Genomic DNA, 17765 nt, shown 5'->3' with positions numbered 1-17765 from the left:
TTAACCCCGTGATCACCCCCCGTCGCCAGTGTCACTAAGGCTGGGTTCACATTGCAGCGGTTTATGAGAACGGATGTGATTCGCACCGCACTGCAGTGCAAATCACATCCGATCTCTGCGATTCGAGTTCAGCCATTCGCCGCACCCGCCACAAATTCGCACGGGACCCTTTTTTTGGTCCGCAGCAGAATCGGATCGCATGGGTGTTCACACCATGCGATCCGAGTTTGCAGATCGCACTGCGATATGCGAACTGATCTGGGGTTGTCATTAACATTTCACTGACACTCCTAGCAGTTCGCATAGGGCAGTGTGAACTGCCGCCGGGAGGCATGCGATGCGGGAACCCGCCGCGGATTCGTGGCGTTCCCGCATCACTCCAGTGTGAACCCAGCCTAATAAGCGATCATTTTTCTGATCGCTGTATTAGTGTCACAGGTGACGCTAGTTAGGCAGGTAGGTATTTAGGTTCGCCGCAGCTTTTTATAGCGCCAGGGACCCCCATATACTACCGCATAAACCCCCCTGATTGCCCCCTAGTTAACCCTTTCACCAGTGATCACCATATAACTGTTACAGGTGACGCTGGTTGGTTAGTTATTTTTTTATAGTTTCAGGGCACCCGCCATTTATTACCTAGTCTCACTAGTGTACCCGTAAATTTAGGGGTGTCTACTTTCCAAAATGGGGTCATTTGGGGGGGGTTTGTGCCATCTTGGCATTTTATGGCCTTCAAAACTGTAACGCCCTTAGAAAGCCTGAAGGCGGTGCTTGGTTCTCGGGGCCCCGTACACGGCTAGGCTCCCAAAAAGTCCCACATATGTGGTATCCCCATACTCAGGAGAAGCAGCAGAATTTATTTTGGGGTGTCATTTCACATATGCCCATGGCATGCGTGAGCAATATATCATTTAGTGACAACTTTGTGTAAAAAAAAAAAAAAAAAGTTTGTAATTTTCCCGCAACTTGTGGCAAAATATAAAATATTCCATGGACTCAACATGCCTCTCAGCAAATAGCTTGGGGTGTCTACTTTCTAAAATGGGGTCATTTGTGGGGGTTTTGTGCCATCTTGGCATTTTATGGCCTTCAAAACTGTAATAGGTAGTGAGAAGTGAAATCAAAAATTTACGCCCTTAGAAAGCCTGATGGCGGTGCTTGGTTTTCGGGGCCCCGTACGCGGCTAGGCTCCCAAAAAGTCCCACATATGTGGTATCCCCGTACTCAGGAGAAGCAGCAGAATTTATTTTGGGGTGTCATTTCACATATGCCCATAGCATGTGTGAGCAATATATCATTTAGTGACAACTTTGTGTAAAAAAAAAAAAAAAAAAAGTTTGTAATTTTCCTGCAACTTGTGGCAAAATATAAAATATTCCATGGACTCAACATGCCTCTCAGTAAATAGCTTGGGGTGTCTACTTTCTAAAATGGGGTCATTTGTGGGGGTTTTGTGCCATCTTGGCATTTTATGGCCTTCAAAACTGTAATAGGTAGTGAGAAGTGAAATCAAAAATTTACGCCCTTAGAAAGCCTGAAGGCGGTGCTTGGTTTTCGGGGCCCCGTACGCGGCTAGGCTCCCAAAAAGTACCACATATGTGGTATCCCCGTACTCAGGAGAAGCAGCAGAATTTATTTTGGGGTGTCATTTCACATATGCCCATAGCATGTGTGAGCAATATATCATTTAATGACAACTTTGTGTAAAAAAAATAAAAATACATTTTTTTTGTCATTATTCAATCGCTTGAGGCAAAAAAATAAAATATTCAATGGGCTCAACATGCCACTTATCAATTTCCTTAGGGGGGTCTACTTTCCAAAATGGGGTCATTTGGGGGGGTTTTGTACTGCCCTGCCATTTTAGCACCTCAAGAAATGAGATGAGTCGTAAACTAAAAGTTGCGTAAATTCCAGAAAACGTACCTTAGTTTGTAGATGTGACAACTTTTGCGCAAACCAATAAATATACAGTTATTGACTTTTTTTTTACCAAAGACATGTGGCTGAATACATTTGGGCCTAAATGTATGACTAAAATTGAGTTTATTGGATTTGTCTAATAACAAAAAGTAGAAAATATCATTTTTTTTCAAAATTTGCGGTCTTTTTACGTTTATATCACAAAAAATAAAAATCGCAGAGTCAGTCAAATACCTTTAAAAGAAAGCTCTATTTGTGGGAAGAAAAGGACGCAAATTTCGTGTGGGTACAACATTGCATGACCGTGCAATTACCAGTTAAAGCAGCGCAGTGCCAAAGTGTAAAAAGACCTCTGGTCATTTACCAGCAAAATGGTCCGGTCTGAAAGTGGTTAAGGAAATTATGTATCTATATAAACACAAGATTTGCACATAATAGACTATGCTTCTATATGAATGTTCTTCAGATATATTGTTGAAATTTGAGTGGTTGTCATGGCTTTCTGTGGCTTTATATGGTTGACTGATATGCATCTATAAGCCATAACATAATAACCACCCATCAAACCCGTTGAGGCATGGACTGCACTAGACCTGTGAAGGTATGCTGTGGTACTTGATACCGAGTAGCAGATCCTTTAAGCCTTGTAAGTTGCAAGGTGGGGGTCTCCATGAATCAAAGTTGTTTTTCCAGCACATCCCACAGATTCTCAATTAGATTGAGATCTGGAGAATTTTGGAGGCCAAACCAACCACCTCAAACTCATTGTTGTGTTCCTCATACCATTCTATTAGCCTTCATCTAACAACGTCAGGGACATGTTCAGTTGCTGCCAAATATATCCCAGCCACTTTCAGATGCCATTGTAAGATAATCTTCTTTAGTTTACCTGTCAGTGGTCATAATGTTATGACTGATCAGTATACACATACCAATTAATCATTTTAATATACTCATTTTTGTTTTAAGGGCTGTGTGGGTTTGGTGTGGGAGCTGTATGAAAAACTAAGATGTCTGTTTATCATAAAGTTTTGTCTTAGATCATGGTTATTTTATATGATTAATCAACACTGTACAATGTTATAATATTAGGTAAATTAAATATAAAGCTTTTTAGTTGTTTCCTACAAATATTTGTCCTATATATCTAAATTATGTCTCTTTGTTTTCTTTGTGTTTTAGCTGCAGTATTGAAGTATGAGAACAATGTCATGAACATAAGGCAGTTCAATTGTTCTCCTCACCCATACTGGCTTCCAAATTTCATGGACGTCTTTACCTGGTCCTTGCCTTTTGTTGGAGAGAAAGGTTTGCAAATAGTCCATTCCTTAATGTTTTTTTCACAATCAGTAAATTATGCCTAAATAAATTTCAGCCTTTAAAACATGACTGTAAGTAATAAAATACTTTCAACAAGACGACAAAACAAACCGTTTTTTGTTTGGTTGAAATGTTGCTGCTTTGCATGATTTTGCCATTTATGCCTAACTAGCCAAAAAATTTGAGTAATTTTTTTTGCAAATATTTACCATTGTTTAACCCTTAGTCTACCAATGTACAATTATAGTTGCCAGAGAAAATAAGGAGTTAAAGCAAGCTCACAACTGCTGGAGCCATGAGCTTGGGCTTTCAGATAAAAGTGATCCAATTACCTTTATGGGCTCTGCAGATGCCACCCATGAGGGTTTCCGGACTCTCCCATTCCTTCGAACAGCCCAGGACCCTTTTTTTTAATATATAAAAATATAAAATAAATAAAAATGTAACAAATGTATTTAAGTCCCCCCCCCCCCCCCGTTCTCTTCCCAATTCAAACTTACAGCATAGAACAAGCACATGTATGTAAACAAATTGTGCTACACTTGTAAGGTATCTTTGCCACCATTGGAGGGAAAGTAGCAGATCTAGGTCCATAATCCATAGCCAACTCAAAACTAAAAACCTGTAAAGGCTTTCAAAACATATCATAGCATCAAATTGTTCCTCTTGTTAGGATTTTATGATGGCAACCAAGCTATACAACCAATTGATTCATATAAAAGTATAAATGTTATTCTTCAGGATTAAAAAAGATCTCCATGAGGCTCAAACGTTTCTTAAAATAAATAATGAAAGTACAAGCTTAATACGCAATTGTTTGCTGGGTGGTGATATCCAATACCATATAAGACTGTACATTACACCAGGCTCAGTAACCGTTTATGTATGGAAAGGGAAATCCAACACGTTTCAAAAATGTCAAATTCACCACCCTGCAATATAGAGAAAGTTGACAGTAATTTTTGTTTGCATAAACATCACAGCCATCAAGCACCAAGTGTTGCTCACATAAATGCAATTGGTGCCAATGTAAATTAATCTGTCCAAATAACCTTCCCATATAGGACCATGATACGCTCCACCAAACAGGACCACATCTATAATAAAGAGTAACCAAAAAGCAAAAATTTGTCCAAGGAAATCTTCAATACTAGAAAATTTAAAATAAACAATAGTCATACAAGTAATAGTAGTTTGTAAAAAAACAAAAAAATTACTTACTATTATGCGGTAGAAAAGATTCCCAAGAAGCCAAGGTATATCTCTGCCCAAAACAATATGTCTCCCTCTCTATCATGGAGGGCTATACACCGTCATCTTGGAGGGCTAACCTTCTATTATGGAGGTGCTGATTATCTCCTGCTGTATCGCAAGGGTAATCAAAACAAAATGGAGAAGGCTTGCCAGTCTAGTGTGGTCACCGACATTCCCCTCAAACTGCGCAAGATATCCTATGCAGCGTCTTGGCGTCGCATCTGGTTCCAGAAAAAAAATGAAATACAAAAAACGCCATTACAGGGTTGCCGCCGACCCATTATATCTGCATGAAATCCGCCCTGAATAAGACGGATGTATGGATCTATTATACAACTGAATCCCCACCAGCAGAAAACGATCTCCACCGTGGTGACACAATGCTGGATATCTTTATCTGCCAGAGTGTCCCAATTCAGCAGCCTGGATCTCACAGGAAAAAAAAAAAAACATATGCCTATGAAGAATTTTGGGCACTATAGTTTTTTGTGATTTTAACAGGCGTGCATATTTTTAAGATTTAACATGTTTGATATATATTTACTGGACTAACCCCTCTTTTTACACCTTACCAAAAAACTGGCTATAATAATGTGCTTGCACAAAAACTCTTTGTACTGAATTTTTTTCTGAAAATGTGTTTGGTAAATAATTGTGCAAATATCATACAACATAAAAAATGTTCAACATGTTTGCAAAAAAAGTAGAAAATTCCCCCTGTATACAAGGGCAAAAAAGGCAATCTATATGTCTATTAGATAGTTTTGCCAGTTTGTAGGAAAACAAAAATGTTAAATTCCATAACAATGGCATAATATTTTTTTTCCTGCCCTCTCCTACATTTTGTTCTTTTCCTGTTTACAGCTGAAATTTTATGCCAATTTTGACTTTTTTTTTGTAACACTAATAAAAAAAAGAATGGCTAATAATAACAAAAACTTTGAGGCCTCGTGTACACTGGACGTTTTTACAGCAGCTGTTTTTGGCTTCAGACATTTTTTTTCTACAGTCAATAAACTCTCCATCATATTGTTCTATGTGTCCATGCACACATAGGCTTTTATCAGCAGTTTTTGGCTGGGGTGTTTTTTTGCTTTAAAATAAAAATAAACTAGTGGGTTGTGAGAGGAGTTTTCAGCTATATTCAGCTGTAAAAATGCTCTAACATCAAAAAAAAGCTGCTAAACGCTCAAAAATGCCGCTAACCAGCATTTTTTGATGTTTTTGATCCATTGAAAAATAAAAAAGGTAACGCAGAAAAACACTAAAAACCGCTATTGCAAAACCTTTGAAAAACTCACTGCAAAACTACTGCCGTTTTTGTAACGTTATTTTAACATCCAGTGTGCATGACGCCTAATAGCTACTATTACCGAAAGTGTAGCTAAAATTTTTAACGTGCACCTGACAGTTTTGTATTGCTAAACTAGCTGTGAAAATCTTTTTCCGATTTGCCACTTACTATAAAGATAGGAACATGTGGATGGTCCAGTCATTTGACATTTCTGGGAAGTGGTGGAATTTGCATAATCAGAGTTTTGCTTAGTGATTGAATTATATTTTTGCAGCAAGTGCAGAACTGGGCGGTGTACTTTGAGAGGTATTTCTAGAAACATTTCTGTTTGAAGATTTAAATAAATAACAAAGCCTGAGGATAGTAAATGTAATAGTTGCATAGTAACAAAGTATGTAGCAGTTGCATAGTAATATATGTATATATATATTTTTTATTTTTTTACAGTGACAGAAATGCTGGTAAATGTTCTCAGCATCTGCTCCGATGATGAACTGGTATCAGATGAAGATACTGATGGTAAGAATATAAAGACTTTGGAAGCCTGTTTATGCTTCATAATATATTAATATTAGCGATTTGTATTCCAATATAGCTTTTTTTTTTTTTTTCCTTGCTGGAATGCTTTGTGTGAGGAGTTCTTGTGGAAAAGAAACCATACTTGCTTAATTCACTTGCTTTGGTGTGATGCATGACTTTATGATGAATGCAACTGAAGAAGTATTGTCATTTAAGAGAATGTGATCATTTAGATGTCTTTAACACTTATATATTTGCATTTTGTTTAAACATAGTTCAGATCCTACTGATTAATGAATATGAATATTTGCAGCAAAATTTTACATTTATGAACAAACTATTCGTTTTACCTTGCCTATATCCCTACCAAACTTATAGTACATATCAGAAGCGACATACGTGCAATGTAAATTTGCAGTTGAGGGAACAAGCCAATGCAAAAAGGGTTGTGATTTCTTAGTCTGGATCTTTTTTTTTTTCCCCCCCTCAAAAGGTGCTACCTATTCACTATGCATACTATGCCAAGCCAAATACTGGTACCTGTGATAGTTTGTCTACAATCCGGGAAAGGGATTTGTGCAAAGAGTTAAATTTAACCTTAACCACTTGACCACTGGGCACTTAAACCCCCTTCCTAACCAGATCAATTTTCAGCTTTCGGTACTTTCACATTTTGAATGACAATTAGTCATGCAACACTGTACCTATATGAAATTGTTGTCCTTTTTTTTCAAACAAATAGAGCTTTCTTTTGGTGGTATTTAATCACTACTGGCTTTTTTTATCTTTTGTACTATAAAAGAAAAAAGGCAAAAAATTCTGTAAAAAAATTTTTTTTTTCTTCATATATCTTGGCCAAAATTTATACTGCTACATTTCTTTGGTAAAAATAAACCAAATTGGTGTATATTATTTGGTCTTTGTGAAAGCTAGAGTCCAAAAGCTATGGTGCTAATCTCTGAAAATTGATCACACCTGAAGTTCTAACAGCCTATCTAATTTCTTGAGACCCTAACAATCCAGAAAAGTACAAATACCCCCCAAATGACCCCTTTTTGGAAAGTAGACATTCCAAGGTATTTAGTAAGAAGCATGGTGAGTTTTACGAAGTTGTATTTTTTTCCCACAATTCTTATCAAAATCAAGAGTTTTTTTTTTCACAAAATTGTCATATCAGGTTATTTCTCATACACAGTATATGGATAGCACAAATTGCACCCCAAAATACATTCTACTACTCCTCCTGAGTATGGCGATACCATATGTGTGAGACCTTTACACAGCGTGGCCACATACAGAGGCCCAACATGCAGGGAGCACCATCAGGCGTTCTTGGAGCATAAATTACACATGTCATTTTTGAAGGCCCTGGAGAACCAGGAATGGAAACGACCAAAAAATGACCCCATTTTGGAAAGAAAACCGAGTGTATAATCTATGAGGCATATCGAGTCTCTTGAACATGTCATTTTTTTTCTACAAGTTTTTGGAAAATGTGTAAAGAAAATGAAAACACTTTTTTATTTATTTATTTATTTATTTATTTTTTTTACACAACATTGTCCATTTACACAATATTTCTAACACATAGCAAATACATAGCAAAAATTACACCCCAAAATAGATTCTCCTACTCCTCCTGAGTAGGGTGATGCCACATGTGTGAGACTTTTCCACAGCGTGGTCACAGAGAGGCCCAACATGCTGGGAGCATACGTTTCAAATCTAATTTCACTACCTATTAAACTTTTGTGAGGCACTGTGGTGGCATGGATGTGGCATAGATGAGTATGAATAGGGATGGATGAGCCGTGGATGGGGATGGCTGAGCATGAATGAGTATGGATTGGTACGGCTGAGTGTGGCTGGGTATGGCTGAGTATGGGTGGTTATGGCTAATTATGGATGGGGGTGGATGGGATGGCTGAGCAGGGATGGATGGATGAGTATTGCTGAAAATGGATGAGTATGGATGGGTATATCCTGAGCATGGATGGGTGAGTATGGATGGGTGAGCATGGATGGATGAATGGGTATGCAGAGTATATGTTAAGCAACTGCCCTGTAGCCGTCATTCAGCTATGGGCCGGTTACTAAGTGGTTAAAGGTTAAGTTCACCTTTTTATAAAAAGTTAAAAAATGTGCATTTATTATTTTTTAAAGCAAGAAAAGTGTTGCACTCGTGGTCAGCATTTCGCAGCTGCAGTGTCGGGCTTCTTAGAGCTGTATCCAGTGTGCATGAACTATGAGCATGCTGATCAGCGCACCAGCAGTTCATTCAAACTGTCTCTCTGGAGCAGTGGAAGATGGAACTACTCATAGTTTATTCATTCACAGGAATCTGTGAATGAATCTGCTGTGAGGGTGGAGCTATACTGAAAAAGCAGGTGCATGGAGTCGAATCCCCGCCCACTGTCAGAGAAAAGAGGAGGTGTAATCGAGTGGAGAGGGGGCAGGAGCTGGAACATATTACATGTTTCACCTTAAATACTGGTGGAACATGTAGCATGTCCCGAAGGTGAACTCTGCCCTTAACATATATGGGGGAATATATGGCCTAACATAGATTGACCATAAGAGTAAGCCCTGTAGGATTTTTCGATACTTTTGTGCCATTTAGTGGGAGGAATTTAGTGGAACAAATCATAATTTGATTATGATTAACTGCCTAGTGCAGGAATTACAATGCACCAAATAGATTCTATTTTACAGATGAGTGTAAAATATTAAAATGTTGCAGATTTGATCCTAGCATTCATGTTCTACCCCTGCCTGCCTCTCTAGGTAAACATTTATACTGGCAGAAATCCTACTTTTCTGTTCAACCCCCATTCTAAGACTTTAAAAACAAAGGCTTTATGTTCCCTCACACTCACAATGTATGATGGTGCATCTATATGAGAAAATCAGGGATTGGAAAGATCTCTCGATGATAAAACTGTTATTTAAATGCATGCAATAATGCTTTATATATATTGACATGTATATAGTCTTTTTTATGTTTAGTTCTAAAACAAAAAATAACATTTAATTTATTTCAACCTAGTCTAATATAAAAGTTTCATATGATTGCAGCCTTCAAGTGGTGCCCTATGCTGGTTTTGGGCCCTCTAAATGTTCTTATTTAATATATTGCTGCTGTGCTATAAAATTGACTTCTGAATGAGCCATAGACCTGCCCTGTCTGATCACTTCCTAATGTTTAGCTTGCAACAGCTGCTAAAAGTCATGAACTCTGAGTTTTGGAAGCTCACTGTAAGGGGCTGTTAACACCATTTTTGCTGAGCTGTGTGGGCAGCCTTGGCCAGTGGAGGCCTAATGCAGTCCTAATGCATAGACAAGGCAATTTGCCTTATGGGCTGTATATGAAATTTCAATAAAGTTGAAAAATAAATAGTGATGTGTGTCATCTTACAATGCATCAGCACTGTTCCCTTCTTAGCGCCACACCACTGGACGTGGTATAACGCGGCCACTAGCATGATTTAGCCCTAACAAATATATTTGGTAAATAAAGATTTTACAGAGATCGTTTAATATAAAACATAAGTTTAATCAAAACACAAATTATTTCCTTTTAAATTATCTTGTGGTTTTACTATAGGTACATTGAAAAGTTGCAGAATTTGAAGAAAGAGTGTGATAAAAACAATGAAAAAAATATGTAATTTATATTGCAAATTACAAGTTATAGTGTTTGTCCAGCCAAAAATGTTTTTCTACTGTTCAATAAAGTGGGTTAAGTTTTTACTGCTATGCAAGATTTTGTTAGGGATATTTCCAGACAAAAATACATTTTTATTTTTATTTTTTAATAGTAGGGTAAGGGAAGGCTAAAACTCTTTTCAGATTTTTATTTCTTTCTGTGTCCATGTTGAAGCTTTTCCCTTACTCCCTGTCTGGTAAAGCTGCTGTCAGGACAGGAAGCGAGAGTAAATTTGTCTTAGAGCACCAGATAGTAGTAAAAAAACAGGAGTTTTAACCCCTCCTTATATACTCCAAAAGTGTAGAAATACACTTTAAATACCAACTTCATGCCCAAGGGAAAAAAATACCCTTGCAGTCATCTTCACTCCTGCAGGCTCCACCAGCAGTGCAACCAGTCCCCTGCAGCCTCCTATCTAAGCTGCTCTCAACTGTGGTCACATGCTTGCCCACACCACGTTTAATAGAGGGTTAATAGCCCGGCATGGTTTGTGATGATACCAAGGGCCCGCTCACACACCAGAGCTTCGAGAAGAGGAAAGCATCAGAGTCAGGTCATTTATGCATACTCTTCTTTTAAATAATTTGGCCTACTCTTTTACCCCTGAGTATTAAATAGCATTTAACCCCAGGAGCCCCAATGCATGTTTTTTATTTTTTGTTTTTTGAGCCTGGAATTGGGCTTTAGTAAAAAGAAATCAAATTTATATAAGGAACCCCGTGGAAATAGAAATACAGGTGAAAGCTAGTTTAACCATTACGCAGGCGCCTCCCACCCCTTTAGGGGTTTCTGATGCGGGCAGGGGGGGCAGAGTTTATGATCTTGTGAAAGCTGTGATTAACTATCACAACGGTCTAATGATCGGAAAAGCTCCCGCTGGCAAGTAGCGTTTGAGAGCTTTCCATTAGGCGACAGTAACTGTGTCGGGTGCATGATCTCAGCACAGGTTTGTTTACATTTTGGAATGCAAATATGCGGCCGCTCTGTGTCAAGGCACACCCACCGAGTGACCACATTATTGTGTACTGTTGGTGTGAAGAGGTTAATTGATATCTTGCCTACTGTTATGTATCACTGTTTGCAAAGAAAAATTTCTCCTAAGCGTAATTTTATATCTATACTGTACATCATGTGTGCTAGTAGATAACATTGAGGTTTCTGCCAGCCTTGTTACAGAGACATAGAAAATAGTCTGTGCTTTGTACATGCATAGAAAATTCAGAAGCTATATAAAATACTAATCTTGTACTTTCTATTAAAACGTGTTTTTTTTTTTTTGTTTTTTTTTTTTTTTTGCTTTTTTTTCATTTATTGCTGTTTTATCTAGCGGAATTTAGTTGAGAAATCATACACACGTACTCGATTATGGTAGTGGTGGTGATAGGCTTTCATTCATGGTAATTGCCTAACGCCAGTAACTATTAGTAATTGTAATGCTTTCATTGTTTTTTTTTAAGTATCTATCCCAACTGATATAAAAAGAGTCAGTAATATAATGAAGTTCTACAACACTAAGCAGTACATGGCATCCATGGGAAGATTCAGCCTAATGCTTGCTGCATGAGTATTAACGTTATTATCAGTTTCCAGTAATTAACACAGCTATTTTTGCATTTATTATTTCCATTTTTTGCTAAATTGTTAAAGCTGGCATTTAAGCTGGGTTCACACTGCAGCAGGCTCCGGCTCACAGCAGGAGTTCGGTGCTTCCCTCTCCACCATTTTAGGTCCAATTTCAGCCCCAATTTTTGGCTGAATTCAAGCCTGAAACAAACCAAAAGATGCATAGGACTTCTGTACAATTTGCACCGGAGCCGCTGCAGAGTTGTGTGAACAGGCTCCATAGAGAGCCGGTCACAATCATCTGCTATGCGATTTGGAAAAACCACATCCACTTCGCAATAGTGTGAACCCAGCCTCAGTATTTATTTTTTGGTGTACAGCATCAAACATATTAGTTATGATTAATGGCGTTTACTCCAGGTAAACTCCAGGTATCCCGCAGGTTGCTGCTTCATGTAACAATCTTTCCCTCATGCCAACAGAGCAGCAATTTCCCAGTGCTGTAGGGGTTAACAGCAGCAAGTCCAATTGTGTAAGGGACTTATGCCCATTTGTCCCTCACACTCAGTCACTGCTGTTAACCCTCTGCAGTACAGCACCAGAAGATCACCACTCTAGAAAGTATCCGATGGCATAAAGCAAGGATTTTTACATAAAAATAAGTATTTAAAAATTAAGTATTTAATCTTATAAATTTGCGGCATTTATAGTTTATATTTTCACCTTTTAGAGACGAGCGCAGAATTTATTTACTTAAGGATTTTTACATGAAGCAGTTATTCCCCCATTATAACTTCAGCTATAAAGTTCTTCGAGTGCAATGCATAATGTAATATTTTGATTTATTTTCTTAAAGCATTGTCTTCATGGTACTACTATGGGAAGGTTGCTTAGAGGGACAGAATTTAAAAAAAATTGTATTCTTAATTAATTTTAGATATAAGGCACTTTGTAATTTATGTTTACACAATAAAATGTCTGGCTAATTATTATTTTTTTTTCTTGATACATATTAAATGTAGGTTTTGTAAAGCTCACTCAGTAATAATGGGGGAAAAAAAGGGCTTTCCTGACGCCTTCATGGCAGCACACACTGGGGTTGTGACTCCGCCCCCACAACCTGACAGGATTGGTTAACTATAAATTTGAAGGGGAGACCTCCTGCTGCATTCTCTTTTTTATCCTCACCTGACAGGTTGGATCGTTCGAGTTTCTAGATACCTACAGATGAATAAGCCTCTTACCGCCTCACCCCAGCAGGTTCAAGCCTCTCCTGTTTGGAAGTCCCTCCTGTACAGTCTCTAAATGAGCTTTATGGAGGGAATCCCCGTTCTGGTGGTCTCAGGGGACGTCGCACGGAGTTTTTTATAAGCTTTAAATAAGCTTTTATTGTGCAGTGGACTCTCCTTTATGAATCCTATCCTTTCCTTATTTTAATGGTACCTTTTTTTTTTTCCTGGAGGAGTTGCTGGGTCTTGCTGTCCTCCAGACAGCTGTCATGGCCGCCGCTAGTGTCCTCATCGCTCTGCGCATGTCTATTTGCAGCTGGATCTTTTTTTCTCCCTGAAGTGAGGTTTTTTTTCCCTCTTCCAAGATGGCGCCGGTATCCTCGAGTCGTTCTGCGCATGCGCGGAGCGTCATTCGGCGCCGCTATGGCGCCGTTTTTAAAAGTACAGCTGTATGCTTCTGCATGCTGCTGTTTACCAAACACTGCCCTGTATCTCTATTGCTCGGCTGGATAAGGTAAGAATATTCTTTTTATCTACTATATCTGCATAGTCTTTGTGTTTGTTCTGCAGGCCTCTTGTTCAGATACTAGTTCTTAAAGGGGCAGGTTTTAAAAAAAAACGTTTTTTCTTAAAAAAAAAAAAAAAAAAGTGTGTGTTTTTTAATATTTATCTGTTATCGGTATTGCAAGGAAAATTCTTTTTTTCCCTTCAGTCTACTCTGTCTACCTTTTTTCATGGAGTCCACTGCCCACGCAGACCATCGACAACTAGAAAGGTAAGGGGCTCTACTCGTCGTAGGTGAGTATTGAAGAAGGGGAGAAAAAAGAGTGCCGACTGCTAAAGATGCTGCTTTTTTGGCAGCCCTACCAGATCAAGAGGAGCAAGTTCCAGGCATGGAAGAGGCTCAAGTCGCACTTCCAGTAGGAGATCGCACAGAAGTCGCTCCAGGTCCTCATCTCGTCAGAGACATGGTCGCTCCCACCACGGTCGCCCTCGGCATAGCCGCTCGGACCACAGGTCTCCTTCCTCTCATCACAGCCATCACGCCAGACCCGCAGCTAACGCCTGCTGGATATGTGGCGCACCGGCCCTTCCGGAGAAGCTTGCCTGCCGCTCTTGCTTCAATGAAGCAACTAAGGAGAAGGAAGCAGATGCTAGAATTGCGACTGACCTTATTAGGGAATCAGTACGTGAATCTATTTTGGCAACAGCAGGAGGTGGCAGGTCCTAGCACATCCACTGCAAACCCATATCACTCCCAGGCTTCGGAATCATCTTCAGATAATGACGGCCAGGAGATGTCTGCAGGATTTGATTTTTCTTTGGTAGAGCCATTTGCAAGATCAGTCAAAGAGGCTATCGGCTGGGAGGATATTATTTCTGAGCCTCAGAAAACCCGCAAATATTTTCCCAATTTAAAAAGACGACCAGAGTCCTTCCCATTTATTGAGGAACTCTGGGATCTTATTAAAGACGAGTGGGAATCAGACAAACGACCAAGCATCGCTAACAGATTAGCGAAAATGTATCCTCTGGACGAATCAAAGGTTAAACCTTTAGTTAATGCTCCCATAGTGGATTCCTCCCTGATGCGTCTGGCCCGTCATGTCACTTTACCCATCGAAGATGCGGTCTCTTTTAAAGACGTACTGGACCGTAAGATGGACTTGGAATTAAAGAAAGCGTATTCCATGGCAGGAGAAGGATCTTCTAGAAGGTGCAGAAATTGAGAAATTAGTCTCTTCTTTGCAAGAGATTAGATTGGCAGGTGACTTTGTAGCAGAGGCCTCAGTGGACATCATAAGATCCTCGGCCAGAACAATGTTGGCATCAGTGACAGCAAGGAGGGCCTTATGGCTGAAGCCATGGATGGCCGATACAGCCTCCAAAATTAATTGGTGCAAGATCCCTTATGATGGTTCTAATCTCTTTGGGGCCAAACTGGACTCGGCTATTCCAAAGTCACAGGAGGGAAGTCTGGGCTGATTCCCTCTGATAGAAGACCCAAGGCTCAGAAAGGGCCTTCTTTTAGGCGAAACCTTCCGGATAAGTATAGGGAGTCCAGATCCTACCGTCCCGGCAGAGAATTCAGGAGGGATTGGAAGAATACTAAGCCTTCCTTTCTGAGAATGCAGAAGACCAAGGCTACACCCGCAGGGGAGCATCCAAAGTCCTTTTGAAAGTTTACCCGCTCACCCAGCAAATACTAGCCAATAGTCCCTCCAGACCCAGAAGTGGTGACTTCGGATGCTTGCCAGAGCGGCTGTGGAGGACACTACCAGGATCTAGCAGTCCAAGGCCAGTGGCAGTTCCAAGCCCTAGGAGTAGTTTCCAATATTTTGGAGCTCAGGGCGGCCTTTCATGCCCTAACGGCATTCACGTCTCTGCTCTCGGGGAAGAGTGTGCTTATCAGGATGGACAACAAGGTGGCAGTATCTTCTGTGCAGAGACAGGGAGGTACAAGAAGTGTTACCTTGATGGAGGAAGTTCGTCCCATTTTAGAATGGGCCCAAGTTCACCTAACGGACTTAAGAGCAGTATATGTCCCAGCAACGCAGAATGCATTGGCCGACTATCTGAGTCGGAAGCCGTTGTCCAACAACGAGTGGTCTTTGAGTCCTCAAATTTTTTCTCTCCTGACGGAAACCTGGGGGACACCGGAGATAGATCTAGCGGCCACTCCTTTAAACACCAAATGTCACAGGTTCCTGTCGAGGAATCCGTTTCCATCAGCCGAGGGAATAGACTGTCTGATACATCCATGGAGTTTCAAGTTGGGATACATATTCCCGCCTACTCCTCTAATTGCGAGGTTCCTGTCCAGACTTCGGAGGTCCTCAGTAACGGTAATCGCAGTAATCCCATTCTGGCCGAGGAGGCCGTGGTTTACAACCCTTCTACAGCTCAGTGTCCAGCCACCAATTGTTCTGCCACTAGAACCAAACCTTCTCTCACAGGGACAGTTCCTTCATCCTGCTCCCGAGAGGTTACATCTGATGGCCTGGAAGTTGAAAGGTCTAGGCTGAGGGCGCAAGGCTGTTCCCAGGAGGTCATTTCTACCTTAATGCAGGCTCAGAAAGTTTCCACGAATTCCATCTATGCTAGGATTTGGGAAAAGTTCTGCCTTATGGCCCGAGAAAGAAATTGGAATCCTCTTGCTCCGGGACCACCTCAAATTCTGGAGTTCCTTCAGTCGGGAATTAACAAAGGCCTCAGTTCAAGCACCCTCAAGGTGCAGGTTTCGGCTCTCTCTGCTAAAACAGGCACAAAATGGGATTTTCATCCCCTGGTCATCCAATTTCTTAAGGCTAGTCTGAAGATAGAGCCTCCTAGGAAGCCTATGTTTCCATCATGGGATCTGTCGGTAGTTCTCCATGCTTTTTCTAGTCCACCGTTTATTCCTGTGGAATCTATTTCACTATGGGACTTGACTTTGAAGCTTGCTTTTCTAATTGCCATAACATCAGCCAAGAGAGTGTCGGAAATTCAAGCCCTGGTTATTTCAGAGCCTTATCTGGTTTTCTTTCCAGACAGGGTAGTTCTTAGACCCTCAGATCATTTCATACCCAAAGTGGCTTCTTCCTTTCACTATAACCAAGATATTGTCCTTCCATCCTTCACTGATGATCAGGGAGATCCTCATCCGCTGGACATTAAATTCACCATCACCAACTACTTGTCAGCTACTATCTCCTTTAGGAAGACAGACTCTCTCTTGATTATTCCTCATGGAACTAGACGCGGACTGCCAGCTTCCTCACGCACTATTGCGTCCTGGTTGGTAAGAGCCATTAAAAAGGCATATTCCACGCAACATTTGGCGATTCCAGAAGACATCAGGGCTCATTCTACTAGGGCAGTGGCTACTTCTTGGGCGGCATATTGCAGAGTTTCTCCAGAGACGATTTGTAGGGCAGCAACATGGTCTTCTGAGCATACTTTCATTTCTCACTATAAAGTGAACTCTGCCCATTTGTCCTTGGCAGATTTTGGTAGATCTGTTATTAGAGCCAACTCTTCGGCATTGTAGGAATTAAATATTTTTTGCATTTACCCACCCGTCTGGCGAGTTATTTCCCAGTGTGTGCTGCCATGAAGGCGTCAGGAAAACGGAAAATTGTATACTCACCTTTCCGTAATTTTCCTTTCCTGACGCATCTTCATGGCACCACACAATTCCCTCCCGTTTGTTTAGTTTATGATGATATTTACAGAGAATGCAGCAGGAGGTCTCCCCTTCAAATTTATAGTTAACCAATCCTGTCAGGTTGTGGGGGCGGAGTCACAACCCCAGTGTGTGGTGCCATGAAGATGCGTCAGGAAAGGAAAATTACGGAAAGGTGAGTATACAATTTTCCGTTTTTTAGCCACTCTGCCAAACATGTATTGTCAGCTTTTTGGTTGCAAACTTTGGCATCCTATGATCAGTTTTGACAAGCTCATAGGCTTTGATTAGAACAATATACATTCCTATAGATGTGGATGCTCATGGTTTGCAGAAGTCACAGTGGAAGCTTTCAAAAAGAAAAAGGGGCCATCTAATTTTCAGTGTTACTGAGCACAGGACATATTGACAGGCTTTCTTTTATTTATTTTTTAATGGTTTTTAAAAATCTACTAAGAAAATTGAGAAGACTTACCAAAAAAAAAAATCAATGACTTTTTGTTTGCATTTAGAAAGACCCTTGCACTAAAATTTTTTGCTCTAACGTTTAAGATCTCAGGAAATTCCAGGTTTTCAAACACAAACACCATGGTACTTGCAAAACAATCTCAAAATTATCTTTCAAACTTTATACTCTTTTATTGGGCAGATTTCTCCTGTTGGTATCTTGCAGTAATGATGACGATATTTTGACATGTGCAGAAAGTTTTGTCAGCTGCCATTGGATAATTTTTTCAGCAGTTTTTACAGTCTGTGCAGTGCACCTTATGCTGCGTACACACGATCAAACTA

The 17765-nt window shown here is 40.1% G+C and overlaps 1 protein-coding gene across 4 annotated transcripts in view; it reads left to right on the top strand.

The window, feature by feature from the left end:
* The window catches only part of PPP3CA (protein phosphatase 3 catalytic subunit alpha), a 364984-nt gene that overhangs the window by 303548 nt on the left and 43671 nt on the right, over window positions 1-17765 (top strand). For all 4 annotated transcript variants that reach the window (XM_077476624.1, XM_077476627.1, XM_077476625.1 and 1 more), the window contains exons 9-10: window positions 3106-3231; window positions 6239-6310. In XM_077476624.1, coding sequence (XP_077332750.1) covers window positions 3106-3231; window positions 6239-6310 — 198 coding nt within the window. The remainder of the gene's footprint in view (window positions 1-3105; window positions 3232-6238; window positions 6311-17765) is intronic.

Source organism: Lithobates pipiens, unplaced genomic scaffold (genome assembly GCF_037356315.1).
Source record: "Lithobates pipiens isolate NorthernLeopardFrog02 unplaced genomic scaffold, aLitPip1_a1.2 Scaffold_13, whole genome shotgun sequence".
NCBI lineage: Eukaryota > Metazoa > Chordata > Amphibia > Anura > Ranidae > Lithobates > Lithobates pipiens.
Note: the sequence above shows the minus strand (reverse complement) of the source record. Positions and strands in the feature narration are given on the sequence as shown.